The sequence below is a fragment of the Equus quagga genome, chromosome 8, assembly GCF_021613505.1.
Source record: "Equus quagga isolate Etosha38 chromosome 8, UCLA_HA_Equagga_1.0, whole genome shotgun sequence".
NCBI classification, from domain to species: Eukaryota; Metazoa; Chordata; class Mammalia; order Perissodactyla; family Equidae; genus Equus; species Equus quagga.
Genome location: NC_060274.1, coordinates 109,548,812 through 109,564,014, shown reverse-complemented (window position 1 = coordinate 109,564,014; position 15,203 = coordinate 109,548,812). Strand labels below are relative to the sequence as shown.

The following is a 15,203-nucleotide window of genomic DNA, read 5'->3' as shown; positions in this document are numbered from 1 at the left end:
CATCCCCTCAGCGGGCCGCGTTCACTCCAGAAGCCATCTGCTGTCTCCCTTGGGGTCCATGCCCGCAGCCCCCTGCCTCGGGTGAAATCCCCCCCCCCCCACCCCCGAGATGAATCACTGTTGTGGAAGCCCCACCTGCCTCCCTGGGCTGCACTCTCCCCGTGGGCGCCTCTAGCCTTCCGTGGGTTGCCACTGACGCTTGATTGTGCCTCAAAGACCCCAGCAATGCCCCCACGCTGCCATCAGCCCAGCGCTGTCCTCTTGGCACCACCACCTGCCTTTCCATAATCAGTTACTCACACCCCACATGACTGAATCCCCAGTTTACTTCTAGAGTATTACTTTGCTTTCTTTTCTTTATCTTGCCTCTTTATCCCGAATCAGTACTCTTGATGTTATATTCTTTTTTTTTAGTTATGTTTTTCTTCCATGCATCCCTCATTCCACTGTTTCATTTTATTTCCTTCCCAAGTTCTTAGTGTTTACTTTTCTTGATTAGAATTTTTCAAATCTATTCACTGAAGCACTCAATCTTTTCCATATTCAATATTACACAGGACACACTCTAACCTTTTACTCTCATCACTTATTCCTCTACTCCTTTCAGTTCAAGAGTCTTAATTGTCATCGCTTCTAGATCTTGTCGAAAACTTGGCACCTTCCTGAACTCACCTCTGGAAAAGTACATATACTCTTAATCTTATCATCTGATTTCCCTCTCATCCCCATTCAATATTTTCTATTTTCTCATTAATATTTTCTATTTTTCACATTTACATACTTTGACAAATTTGGCAAGACCCTCTGTCTCACCACCTTAATTTATACACTGTTTGCTGTCATCCCCCTCACGCATTGCCCTGCTGCACTCTGATTTTTCATTGTCTCTGTATATGGTATAATGCATGCAATTTTCCTGTCCTCTTTCCCTCTGTTATTTCCATTATTATTGAGGACATTTTTGTCTGATTTTTGTTTTTTCTCAAGGACTCTCTTATTCCTGTGTGTAACTCTAGTTTTGCATATCTATTCTGTACCTCTCTTTTTCTTCTCTACCATATTTAAGCCCCTTCGCCCCATCATTTCCCCATTTCATAATTTGTCTAATACATTTTTTCTGACAAAGTTAGAAATCTTTTCCAGTTACAGATGTGCACTTCTCAATTCCATTCCTTGTCACCCATTGCCCCATGTCACCTCAATTCCTCTATCCATTTCTGAACTTTTTCCACTCCTTTGTCTGTAATTTGATTAAATATAGAACTCAATCTATCTTTTCCACTTTGTCTTTTTCTAATATTCCATTCTAATGCATATAGTTGCTTTCTGACTTATTTCTGTCCTGCCTTCACTTTGTTCAATACCTTTGGCCAGTCTTTAATCCTATATCCATGTCCTTGATTTATGCACTACTTCTGTGGCCCTCAGGTTTCTGGGTCTCCTTACTGTGAAGTTGTTTTACCTTATATTTACTGTAGTTACCCTGAAATGTTGTCTAATCCTCATAGGGCTCTTTTCTCTTTGTTTCTGTCATCCATAGTCTTCCTTGTTCCATTAGATACAATTATACTGCCCAATCTTGTTTTTCAATATGTCATTCCTTACATGACCTTTACAATCTAAAGGTAAACTTTTCTTTTCCACCCATCTTCTTGTTTGTCCTTTTTTTCCTATTCTGCTTTTTTTTAACCATCCATATACCAAGTATGTATCATTCTCATACACTCACTAATACCTTCCTCTTTGGTTCCTCTTTTTCTTCTACATTCATTGCTCAATCCATTTCCATATTTCTTCTTTCCCACATATTTTGCTGAACTGCTTTGGTTTTCTATTTATTCCTTGATAGGATCCCTGAAACTTGCCTTGTTTCACGTCCACTTCACTGAACCTGTCTCTAACCTTTCTATCAACCCCACTTTTTATGCAAACACATTTTCCTGGAGACTGTCCCTCATATGTCTTATTTTCACTTATCTCTTTATCTTCCCCGCCCCGTCTTCCTTTAAGAAATGCCTCACCACCCAGTTCTCTTCCTGACCCAACTGCTTTATAAGTACAAGCAATTTTCATTATCCTTTGTTTAAAATATGCTGAATAACAATTTTTGTTAGTAAATACTTATACTACAATATCTTAAATTTGAAAAGGCCTTCAACCATCTCCCTTTAAAAAAATCCAACATATTTTCTCACCCATCACAAAAATACTATTATAAAAACTTTGAAGCATTTCTTTTATATAAACATTTTAAAGGACAACTATATTTAACATAGAATTCATTCATTAGTGTACATGTTTATACGTAGTACAAAATGATCCCATACTATGATATAAGACTGTAACTGCATTCTCCCGCTACACTGCAAGGAATAATGAAAAGTCTTCAAGATAAATAACAAATGCATATACATTTTTTTAAATGAAATATATAAATAAGAAACTTTTTAGAAACATTTACTTACCAATTGTTGAATTGCTTGAGCCGTTCCACACACATTGCAGGGAAGGTGGTGGGAATAACGCACAACACTTTTAAACACCTTGAGCTTAGGTAGGAAGCCTATCAGCAGAAGAAGTATGACCACAGCAAACATATACAATCCCAAACAGACTTGTTGGAAAGTAAAAGTTTTTGCTAGCACAAGAATGTTAACTCACTGTACCAAGCTTCCCAAACACATGGAGATATATGGAGAAAAACTTTTCATGTTAACAAGTATTTTGATTAAATGAGTAGATAGCTGGTGATACCTGCAGTCCTCATTCTGGTCTCAGCAATATTTGCCATTTTGCATCCTGCATATTCCAAACCCAGCCTGATTCATACATCCCCTCTCCAACCAGCATACTCTCTCCTTTCCCCTTTCCTCTTTTTTTTTATTTTATACAAGTCTTTTCAGTTGCTTCTCTCACACTTTCAGCCAGTCCTAGTATAATTCCTTAACTTCTTGATAAATTTAACATCATAGTAATTGGCAGGTCTTCCATACTCCTTTTGAGTATTTGCCCTGCCAGATCTTAAACATTCTACATATCTTTTACCCACTGACTCTATATCATATCAATGAATGCACGATTATTCTCTTGAGGTTTACCTCATTATGATCCTCAACCATTCCTCAACCAATAGCATTCATTTATTCTACAGCAAAAGCATCCAATCCACACCTTCTAAAAGATCAGTGGTGATGTTTTTGAAGTTTCCACCAATGGCTTCTTATTGGGGTTTATCTTAATCCATCTCCCTCTAACCTTTCCTAGCGCACTATCACCTCAGTCATAAATTTCCCACTAAGACTTCAAGAGCCAGCCTACCCAATTCCTCTTCTCTTTCAGGTCCTGGATCCTCTCCTATTTTATGCACAGTTCTGAGATCTGACAGCTGTGTATTACTTTCATTCACACCTGATGTGTCTTGTTGCCATTACATCTACTCAAAATTGCTCTCAAATTCATACAATGCCCCTTTATTTACTTGCCATCCTCTGTTTTCTATCATGTCCTTTGGCCTAAGTATGTAGCAATAGCCATTTCTCCCATCAATGTCTATGACTATTCAAATAATATCTTTCCATCTGAAGGCAATTTGAATATTGCTCTTCTATTCCTATTTTTTTGCTCCAAACTCCCTACATGTCTTCCAACATTCCTTCTTCTTTCCATTTTACCATTTCAGTGAATCTAATCATCTCTTCTGGATATGTATACTTTTGATATTCATCACTCACAATTCAACCTTCTTCCATCTTCCTTATTTCCTACACTCTTTACTGAGTCTTTTTCTGCCATCCATTCAGTCTGGACTTTCCTAGGATTCCTGCTCTGGCCCATTTTAAGTCCATCACATTTAACGGCTCTCTAATCTGCCATTCCATTGACTATACTGATGGCTTCAAATCTTTCTCCAATAAAGCTTTCTGGGCAGCAACATATCATACTCCAATTCTTATTCATCCACATTCTCACCTCTCTCTTTCCTCCACTGGTAGGTATCTGGCTTAACATAGAATTTTTCTCTGAACTTCCAATTCTCCTATCTCTCAGTGTTCCTCACCCTGGCCCTGTATAATGCCCTTCTTGTTTAACATTTTACAAAACTGCATTGTCTGCACCACAGCTAGGTCCTACACTCCCTCTCCTTACTTAGAGTTCAGCCCCAATTTTTCTCTACCTTTTTCCTTCTCTTTTTTTAAATAAATGTCTCAATAGTTTTTCTTACTTACAGCCAATTCTAACATAATACTTTAATTTCTGAGCAGACTTTAACATCATACAAGTTCTGCCTGATTTCTTTTATTTGCTCTTACATATACATTAACATCTATAATATTTTCAGCTTCCATCTCTATAATAGTGATAGATACATTATTCTTCTCTTGAGATGTCCTCTTGAGGTATACCCCCATAACAATACCCACCCACTTCTTACAAAATACACATTACCCTCTCCCCTGATAAACCACCCACCCACACTCTCTAGTTGGTCAAACCATTGTCTTTCAGGTTGCTATCAATGGCTTTTTATCAAAATTCATCTGATTCATCCTAATCTTCCACCCTAACCTTTCTTTTTAACCAAGCCCTTTAATTAAAATGTTCCATCCCCCCAAAATTCATACACGCACTATCCCACTTCATATCTTAACTTTATGTAGTATTTGAGATTTTTTTAAAGAAATAAAATATTGCACATATAATTGAGTCTTCTTCTGTACCACCTCCTCTGTACTACTCCGGAATCATTTACCTCACCCTGAAAAGAAGAATCACTACATAATTTGATACCTATCCTCACAGATATTTTTATAATTTTAATAAATATTTACATATCCATAAATAATATGTAATGCTATCTTTGAGGGTTTTAAACATATATATAAATTGTGTATATTTTTTAAATTTTTTCCCATCAAGACTTCAAGAGCTAATCTACTTTCTGACTCCTATTCATATGCAGGCCTTGATGTCTCTCATTATATACACCACTCTTCAACACCAAACACTGTAACCATTTAGACCCCTTCTGAGATCTACAGATTGCTACATTCTGGGTGACTTTAATCCACATCTTATTTGCCTTTTTGCCACTCTGACCATTGAGATACCCGCTCTAATTCATGCAATGCTCCCATCACTTAGATTAAAACCCTCTTCTTCTTTCTTATTCTTTTATGCTCTATGCTTTCATACCATATCATTTCAGCTACTATCACTATATCAGGGCAATAGATACAGTATTCTTCTCCTGAAGTTTACTTCCCTCATGATTCCCAACCACTTCTCAAGAAAGTCAAATAATCTTCTCTATAGACAAACCACTTACTCATGCTCCCTAACTGGTCAATCCTGATGTATTTTAAGGTTGCTAGCAATGTCTTTTTAGAAGAATTTATCTTAATAAAACTCCTTTAAACTTTCCTCTTAACCAAATTTTTAATTAAAAATTTCTACCCACAGCCTTAACAGGTAGTCTACTTTCTCATTCCCCTTCCTTATCCAGGTCCTTGAAACTCTATTAGATAGATCACTTGTTACCATTGGGCCTTCCCAAACAATTTGACCAACTAGGCCCATTTCAAGATCTCCACTGTAGGTGTCTTTGTTATACACTTACTCTGCACTGTTGCCTCTCCATTTATTCTTAACTCTTCTCTGATTCATACCATGGTTCTTCTCTCAACCATCAGACTCTCTCTTCCTTCTTATTCCATCATAACGTTGGTCTAAGTATGGTGCCATAACCCACCAGTCAATATCTGCCATTCTTAAAATCATCCCCTCACATCTGCAGGAATCTTCCCTTTGCTCTTCCATTTCTTTCCTCCTTATTCCCTGTTTTGCCCCAGAGAAACATGCTGCCTATCTTCTTTGTCCCTTCTTCTGTCAGCTACCACCTACATACACATCATTCTTACAGATCCAGTTGTCTCTTCAGGATAGATATTCCCCTCATGTTGGGTACTCACTGCTCCACCCACCGCCATCTCCCCTCATGTCCTGTGTTCCTTACTGCATTCGTTTGTACTCTCAGTTCAGCATAAACTTCAATAGGATTCCTGCCGCTGGCCTGCCTTTTATGCCCATCCCACTTAGCCTATTTCTGACCTTCACCATATTGACCATACCCATTACTTGCAGTATTTTTCCAACAAAGGATCCTGGTCAGCAAAAACTCATACTCCAATTCTTACTTTGCTACATTTTTACCTCACTCTCCCTCCTTATTAATACAGAACTCTGACAAATTTCCAACTCCCATTTCCTATGTTCTCATTTAGCCCCCTTTAAATGCCCTTCCATATTTATTTTTCTACACTGCATGTTCTGCACCCTAGCCTAATTCACATCCCCTCTCCTTATTTAGCTTCTAGCCTCCATCTTTTGCACTCTCCTTCTTTGCTATTTTTCATACAAGTCTCCTCAGTTGCTTCTCTCACTTTCTGCAAATCCTAATATGTTTCCGTAATTTCTGAGTATGTCTTTAACATCCCTCTTATAGGACATTCTTTCCAATTCCCCTTTGGAGAGTTCCCTGTATAGCTTAACCTTTCATAGTGATGAATGCATGTTCTTTTTGAGGTTTCCTCCACTCCTGATCCCTACTCTCGCCTCTCAAAACCAATTTTCTACTCTTTAGACAAGACTTTCCCTTAGATAGCTTCTAACCTGTCTTCTTCCTTTTCCATCATGACCTTTGGCCCAAGTATAGAATCAAGGACAATTTCTACATCAATATTAAGTGATACCTTCTCATCTGGTGCAGATTTAACTTTGCTATTTTACTCTTTTCTTTATTTTGCCTTATAAAAACTCTACCTTATATTCAGCATCCCTCCTTCATTCAGAGACTATGTGCATATCCTTCCCATAAATTCAGTGGTCTCTTCTGGATAAACAAACACCTCATATTCAGCACGCACTGTTCAGACTCTCCAGACTGGATTATAGGTCCCACATAGCCTCTCTCTACCCTCCCTCTTCCATGAAGTTTCCTGAACAGTTCCCTCCTATAACCTCAATTCTTATTTAGCCACATTCCCTACTTCTTCTCTCTGGATTAACATAAACTCACTCTATCCAAGTTTTACTCTCCCCTGTCCAGTCTTCCTCATTCTAGCACTCCTTAACACCTTTACCCTTTGGCCATGTTACTGTCCTACAAGTCCCCACCCCCGCCTAATTCATATGCCCCTTTCCTTTTCAGCCTCCAGTCTCTCCTTATCTGCTCTCCTCTCATACAAGTCTCCTCAGTTGCTTCTCTAAGTTTCAGCTAATCCAAAAACGACTGGTTGCTAGCAAAGACTTTTTATCAGAATTACTCTTAATCTGCCTTTGTCTAAAGCAGTGGTTCTAAAACTTCAGCTTGTTAAAACACAAACTGCTGGGCCCGCCCCAAGTTTCTGATTCAGTAGGTCTGGTGGGGCCCAAGAATTTGTATTTCTAACTAATCCCTAGGTAGCAGTGATAGAACACATTTTATGAAGCACTGTTCTAAACTTCCCCCTCAACCAAGCCCTTTAATTAAAAATGTCCCCTCAAGGCATCAAGAGTGAGTCTGCTACTGACTATCGTTCCTTTTCAGGCCTTTATTTATCTCCCATTATATATACTAGTCATTGAAATCTGGCTAATATTTGACCAATAAGGCCCATTCTCATATCTGACAGGGTTCCTCATTCTGGGCACCTTTATGGTGCATGTGGGTTTTCTTATCACCATGCCACCCACTCAGAATCGCTCTCTATTCAGTGCACCTCTTGGCCTTAACTCTCTCCTTTCGTGCCTTTTGGCTCAAGTATGGGGCCTTCTCCTTCAGTCAGTACCTGCCATTCTTCAAATGACCTTCCAGTCTAGGGCAACTGTAACATTGCTCTCCCATTCCTTCTCCTCTTATTACCTATTTTGCCCTAAAGAAATATGCTACCTCATCTCCAGCCTCCCTTCTTCGTTTATCTACCATCTATATTTCATTCACATGGACTCAGTCTCCTCCTGAATAGCTCTCCTTAGCTAGGTTCTCTCCCCAATAGCTGTCTCTCAGAAAATCTTCACATGATGGAGTAAATTCTAAGACTAACTTTAATGTCGTACTTACATGGTATTCATTTGTATCTCCCTTTGGTGGTTTGCCCTCCCATATCTCAACTACATATAGTATAATTTTCATCTACCATCTACACATGGAAATAACAAATGAAGTTTAACTCTTGAGTTGGGTTCCCAACATGATCTCTGGCCACTCATCTCCCAGTATTAGTCATCCATGCTACAGACAAACTACTCAGAGATCTATTCTGGCATCTTTAAGGTTGCTGCCCTGGCTTTATATCAGGGTTCATCTTAATCCATCTCCTTCTAATCCTCCTAATTAAAACTTCCCACCAAAATTACCCATTACTTTTCAGACCCTGTTCTTCTCCCCTTAAATATACTGCTTTTCAAAGTCTGGCAGTAAGGCCCAACATTTGGCCAGATAGACCCATTATAAGATCTCACAGGATTTCCCATTCTGGGAAACTATTCCTCATCCTCTCCACCCATGCCACTCCACCTACTCTCAACTATTCTTTATATAGTACTCCCTTTACGTAGTTTCCAGTATCTTCTTTCTTATTTAATCATGATCTTTGGTACAAGTATGGTGCCATATCTTTCCTGTCAATACCTGCCAATCTTCAAGTAACCCCATCTCTTCATCAGGCTCTTCCAACTCTTTTCCTGGATTGACTATAGATAAACACCGGGTTACCTACACAGTCACTTGTTTTTAGCTACCATCTTTACATTATTTCTCATGGATTCAGTAGTCTTTCCTTTCATCTTCCTTGTTTCCTCCACACTATTCTAAGTACAACTGCACTCTCAGTTCAATCCAGACCTTCGTAGGATTCCTGCCATTGTCTATGACTCAGATCCACCCCATGCAGACTCTTTAACTTTTCACTCTCATGGTCATATTTGTTGCTTCAAATAAGACTCCCAGAGGGCACTTCCTCATAACACCAATTCTTATTTAACCACTTACTCTTCACATTCTCTCTCCTTTGGTTGTAATCTAGCTTAATTCACATTTCTCTACTTAATATGCAACTCTGCCATTTTCCAGTGTTCCTTATTCTGGCCCTGTTTAATGCCCTTCCCTACTCACCTTATATTCTGCACCGCAGCTTAAATCCTCTGTCTTCTCTGTGTTCTTAGCTTCTACCCTCCATCTTCTCTCTCTCCTCCATATTTTCATACACATCTCCCTAGGAAATGTCTATCACCAATCCTCACATGGCAAGGTACGTGGCAGCCAACTTTCCTGCACACTATGCAGTAGTCTACGATGTCTTAACTAGCAGTCATTCTTTCACTTACCATCTCTCTTCAGGAGGAATGAATGCAGAAACTTCTCTTCATATGTACTTCCCTCATCATCTTTCCCCATTCCCCATCTAATACAATAATCTATTCTCTGGACAAACCACCTATTCACACCCCCTACCAAGTCAAGCCTAGTATCTCTAAAGTTGCCAGCAATAGCTTTTTATCAGCATTCATCTTAATCAGCTTCCTTATAAACTTTCTTATCACCCAAGTCCTTTAATTAACAATTTCCCTCCAAATTGGTGCTTCAAGGGCTGGTCTACTACTGCCTCCTACTCAAGTCCTTGCTCCTCACACTTTCTTTACACTTCTCATTGCAGTGTGGTCTTGCACCCCAAATGTGACCAAGTGGACCTTGTTTTGAGCTCTCACAGGATCCCCCATCCTGGATCTTTATTCCACACCTACTCTGCCTTGTAGGCCCTCCACTATATAGTATTTCCTTTTCTTTGCCTCCAGGCTTTCTTTTCTTTCTTGTTGTGTCATGACTTTTGGCCCAAGAATGCTGTCTTATCCTTCCAGTTGATGTCTGTCATTCCTTAGTGACTCTTTTGCATCTGAGGGCAACCTTAATGTTGCATTTCTGTACCTTTCCTTCTTTGCTCCTATTTGTCCTAGGGAAAAACCTTATCTTCAGCATCCCTCCTTGCCATGTGTACAGCATTCCCATGGAGTCAACATTCTTTCCTGGTATATACTCCTCATTTTAGGCACTCACTGCTCTACTCACTTTCATCTTCCTTGATTTCCTACACACTATACCTCATCCATTCCTTCTCAGTTCAGTCCAGACCTGATGGGTTGCTGCAATTAACCTGTTTCAGGTCCCTTTTACCTCCTTTCTAATTTTTGCCCCACTAACATTCTTTTTTAAAAATTATTATTCCAACAAAGCTTCCCCGTTTCTTATTTAGTCACAGTCTCCCCTCCAGTGGTTGGGACCTGGCAAGTCCCCACCAAATTTCCCACTCGCTGTTAGCCATGCTGCATGCCCTGTACCCTAAGCTAACTCAAACATCTCTCCTTACTTAGCTTCCAACATCCATCTTTTCTCTAATTTTGTGTTTTCTCTCTCATTTTCAATCAGTCCTCACAAGATGAGACTCATTTCTGAGAACAGGCCTTCTTCTCTTATTCCCTTTGGTTATCTGCCTTGCTTTGTTCAAGAAGCTCTCATCTTCTTATTATGGCAATGGATTCAGTATTGTTCTCTTGCCATGGAAAGGCCCCCTCTCACCTCCTCTCCTCATCACTCAGTTTTAGTCATCCACTCTAGCAACAGTCACGGACTGCTGCCAGTGGTTTTTACTGGAGTTCACCTTGGATTCCTTGTAACCTCTCACTGTATCAACGAAACCATTTAATTAAAAATTTGCCAAATTTCAGGAACATTGTCTCTACTAATACCCTTGCTATTTGCTTCCTTAATCCATTTCTCTGTATCACTTACTTCTACGTAAATAAGTGTCTTCTGTCTTTACTTATACATAAAATTCAACCAGTTTGCCCCAATCTGTGCTCTACCACTGTTCCTATCTCTCCTTACTCCTCTTCCTCATTTGCCTGTAGCCTCCCTGCTTAATGAGAACCAAGCTGGGGTTCATATCTTCTTCTTTAACTTAGTGTCTATCCTGTCTCTCCATTCTTATTTGATCATGACCTTGTCTCTACTATAATCCCTTATCTCTTGGTGTTTTTCTTTTTTTTTTTAATACCTCAACTGACCCATTCTGAGTTTGTGTTAACTTCTGCTTTTTTTCTTTTTTCCTCTCCCTTCCTCCAGCCAAAAACTCTAGCTTAATTTAACCACAATCATTCTTTCATCAACCCCCTAATGTACTGGAAATAGATTCTGTAGTCTTGATGGTATACTCTTTCCTATACGGGTCGCCCCACTACCATGATCTATTTTCAACAGACTCTATTCAATTTATTTGCTCTCTGAATTCAAACATAGTCTTCATAGGATTCCCAGCACTGGCTTTAAGTATCTCTAACCTTTCAATCTCTTGACTGCCTCAGCTCACCAGACCCTGCTGGAAAATATCTAGTCCCCTTCATTTGAAGTATGTATTTCAATTTTATTCCTAAACAAATTCTCTTCTCAGAACCTGTGCATTAGCATATCTCTTATTGTTTCCAACTACCCCATGGCCTTTCTGGCCTCTTTCCTTCTGCTCATATACCTTCCTCAGCTTCCCAAAGCTCTTTGACATCTTTTGAGATCCAATTAAAAAGTTATATCCTTTCAAATTTTTTAAGATTTTTCCCAGGCTGTTAATCCTGCACTCACACACAGCCCTCTATTAAAACTTTTATTAAAGAACCTATGGCATTGAGTTGCAACGTCATAGGTACACAGATAGATCACACATACACACACACACTCTTAACTCCTCAACAGTCAGCTCTTGGAGAAAGAGGTCATGTCTCAGTCATCTTTTTATCTAAGGGTCTAAGCACATTAGTTTACACTTTTACATGTAATGTCAACATGTACTGATAGTTACTACATGTTTGGATGGAATGGAGGGAGGGAGTTTAAAGACATGACTGAGCAGATGAAAGTCTTACTACCCAACCTGTCATAACTGGTCTTTATATCTGAGTCTTTTTTCCCGTCCTTGCCTACCCCCCAAATAACTTTCTAACTCCCCAATTTCTAATACTTTTTCTACCTATAAGCCTTTTCCAGACCATTGATTAGAGCCTCAATGCATTTTCTTCATCCATGCTTAATGAATCCCCTCCTTCAGACGGTTCAGAAAATCCTGTCTTTTTCATGAAGACTTCACTTTCCAAAAATGTGCCCCCCCTGTATTTCTCATTACTTCTACCAGTCATCTCACATCATCTAATTGCCCACTTGCTTTTCCATTTTGAGACACTGACTTTACCCATACTAGAACTTCATTACTGACCCACTCACTGCAGGTTGAAAGTTGACATAAACCAAGTTCATTCTGGTGATCTGTGGACTCAATGTCAGTCCACAATCTAAAGATAACATTGAGACTCTGATGTACTTGAGTCAGTGTTAATTTAATGATCTGCGTGCTTTTTACCACTGGTATTTTATGCTTTGTCAGCTCCTAAAGTAGTTGTGCTCTTAGATTTTTCAACATGTAGACCCTTTTGACAGTAATGGCAAAAAGCCCCTAAAAACATCTCCCCTGTTGCTTTCTTTATCCCAAAATAAAAATAGAGTTTTGCCTTTGTCATCTTTCCCCATACTATTCTAACCCAAAGTGGGGGATAGATTTTTAAAATCATACTTCGTGAGACTTCCTTTTTGACTAGCCTACAGGCTGCTTTTGAGAACTACCACCCTAGAAAAGAGAGTCTGCTTGTTTCACTTCATAATATAGAACCCAGTGCCAAGTGCAGATGCTGCTTCCTAAGCACTGATGGAGACTTCGTGCTTGTGCTATCCACTAACCCAGGCTTGCCTGCTCTTTCTCCTCCAGTTGCAGGCACCTTCAGCTGCACCATGAAGTTTACTGTCCGGGACTGCGACCCTGACACTGGGGTTCCAGCTGAGGAGGGGTATGATGATGAGTACGTGGTGAGTCTCCCCTGCACAGACTCACTTTGACACCCTTGCACCACTAAGTGACTTCAGCCTGGAGAGAACATTTTTCTAGGAACATCTGACATGCACTTAGGGAATTTTATTCTTCTCAAACAGATTACAACTGAGGAGGATGTGGACTAATCCTCCTCTGTAATGGGAGTGTATCATACCTAAGAGAATTGAGATTTATCACTTCATGACTGATTGAAACAAACTCAACCTTTTTTATGTCTATTAATAACAGAGATAATTAAGAGATGAAAATAATTACATGATTTTCATTGAAATCGGTTTTATTTAAAGTATTGGGGTTTTTTTTTTTTATCAGCTTTTAGTTTGCTTAGACTGTAGCCACATCATGGACTGAAAGCCTTCACAGAATGCAGGGAAAAGTTTTAAAAGCATGCCCCTGTTAGTGACTGCTGAGTTCAGAAGGCCTTGCATGGTCTGAACTCAGTGGTAAGGTGTGACAACATGACTGGTTTGTAACCCAGGCCTGCAGATGTTGATCTGAAGATGGCTCTTGCCAGAGGTCCTATTTTCTTGCTTTCCTTTGCTAAGACCTACATCATTAAATTTACGCAGACTATAGAACTTAAACTAGTTTGGTAGTAAAGTTTTCCCTAGGCTCCCTCAGAAGATAAGACACAGAATGATAGTCCCTTCCATCTTTGTTCTCTACTGAGGGGACTTTCATTTACTTACTCCTGCTTGCTTGTCACTCACTAGCTGGAGGATCTTGAAGTGACCGTGTCTGACCACATTCAGAAGGTAGTGAAGCCTAACTTTGCTGCTGCCTGGGAAGAGGTGGGAGATACCTTTGAGAAAGAGGAGACCTTTGCCCTCAGTTCCACCAAAACTCTTGAAGGTGAGAATAATTTTGCTATCAATATATTGCCTAACAGCAGTATAAAACCTGATAGGCATATTTGTTATTTCAGAAGAACTAACTTTTCTTTAAATACTTCATAAACTATTTCACTTATAAGGCCAGGACCCTGTCTGCATGATCTGAGTCAACCAGTTTCTAGAAGCCTCCCTCCACACACTACTACCCACCCCTTTTACCCCCCAGCTCCCAGCACATACTCATGTAGAGGCAGATCCCTGTGCTGACCTTTCCTGATACTGTTGCATCAATCTTCTCAACACAGAAGCTGTCAACAACATCATCACTTTTCTGGGCATGCAGCCATGTGAGAGGTCAGACAAAGTTCCTGAGAACAAGAATTCCCATTCCCTCTATCTGGCAGGTAAGAAACTTCCATCAGAATTCCCCATTATTTTGTTGCAAAGTTTAATAGCAAGGGATGTGCATGGACACCTCATGCCCTGCTATTGTCCCATTATCCCATTATATGAGTTACAATTTGAAGCCCCATCAAAACGAATAATTTGTTTTAGATGTTTAATTTTTGCATGTTCTTCTTAACTTGTTCTTTTTAAGATGTACATTTGGCCTAAAACACTTACTTAAATCTCGCCCAGAGATATCAGTGCCACCATGACCCCCACTTTGAGTACTCCAAATCAGTATTACTGAATACCTTCTATGTACCTGGTATTATGGGAATATAAAAGATTATTTAGATTTTGTATGTAGGATTCAATTCCTACTATAAACACAAATCTCTAGAAAAGCAAAACTAAAATAATAGAAAGGAAATGCAGGCAGAGCATGATAACTTTCATTATTCAGAGCTTTTCTTGAGTTTTTAATCTGGTTCTCCTCACCTTTCCTCTCAGGTGTATACAGAGGTGGCTATGATCTATTGGTGAGGTCCAGGCTGGCCTTGGCAGATGGAGTGACCATGCAGGTGACTGTCAGAAGCAAAGACGGAACACCTGTAGATGTTATCTTGGCTTCTGTTGGATAAGTTTTCACTGGGCAAGATGAAATTGATGTACACTTCACTGTCAGTGGGCTTTTAGGCTAGTGGCATGAATTTCCCAGAATCATAAAGATTAATCATTTTGGAGAAGCAAATTAGCTGTTTGGCCCTGAGCCAACAGATCAAGCAAATGTCTGTTGTTGTGCATGTCTTTTTTTCCCCCCTTTTTCTTTTTATTACACTTGGTCAACTTTGGTCTGATAGTACAGCTTTGGGTGATCTTGAAAATCAAATACTATCCTATACCCCAGCTGCTTAACTTCATTATATTCTTTAATTTAATGTGTGTCTGAAAGCTCCTGGCAATGTTGGAAAGCTCTTATCCCAGAGGGGTGGTGGGGGAGGGGAAGCCAGAGTCCACTTTT

General features: G+C 39.6%; 1 protein-coding gene across 1 annotated transcript in view; it reads left to right on the top strand.

Annotated features, from left to right (window-relative positions):
- COPG2 (COPI coat complex subunit gamma 2) overlaps window positions 1–15,184 on the top strand; it is a 103,785-nt gene extending 88,601 nt beyond the window's left edge. Inside the window, exons 21-24 of the mRNA XM_046669477.1 lie at window positions 12,840–12,937; window positions 13,676–13,814; window positions 14,101–14,199; window positions 14,693–15,184. Of these exons, the coding sequence (XP_046525433.1) occupies window positions 12,840–12,937; window positions 13,676–13,814; window positions 14,101–14,199; window positions 14,693–14,823 (467 nt within the window). The 3' untranslated portion in view covers window positions 14,824–15,184. The remainder of the gene's footprint in view (window positions 1–12,839; window positions 12,938–13,675; window positions 13,815–14,100; window positions 14,200–14,692) is intronic.
- Window positions 15,185–15,203: the final 19 nt, after the last annotated feature.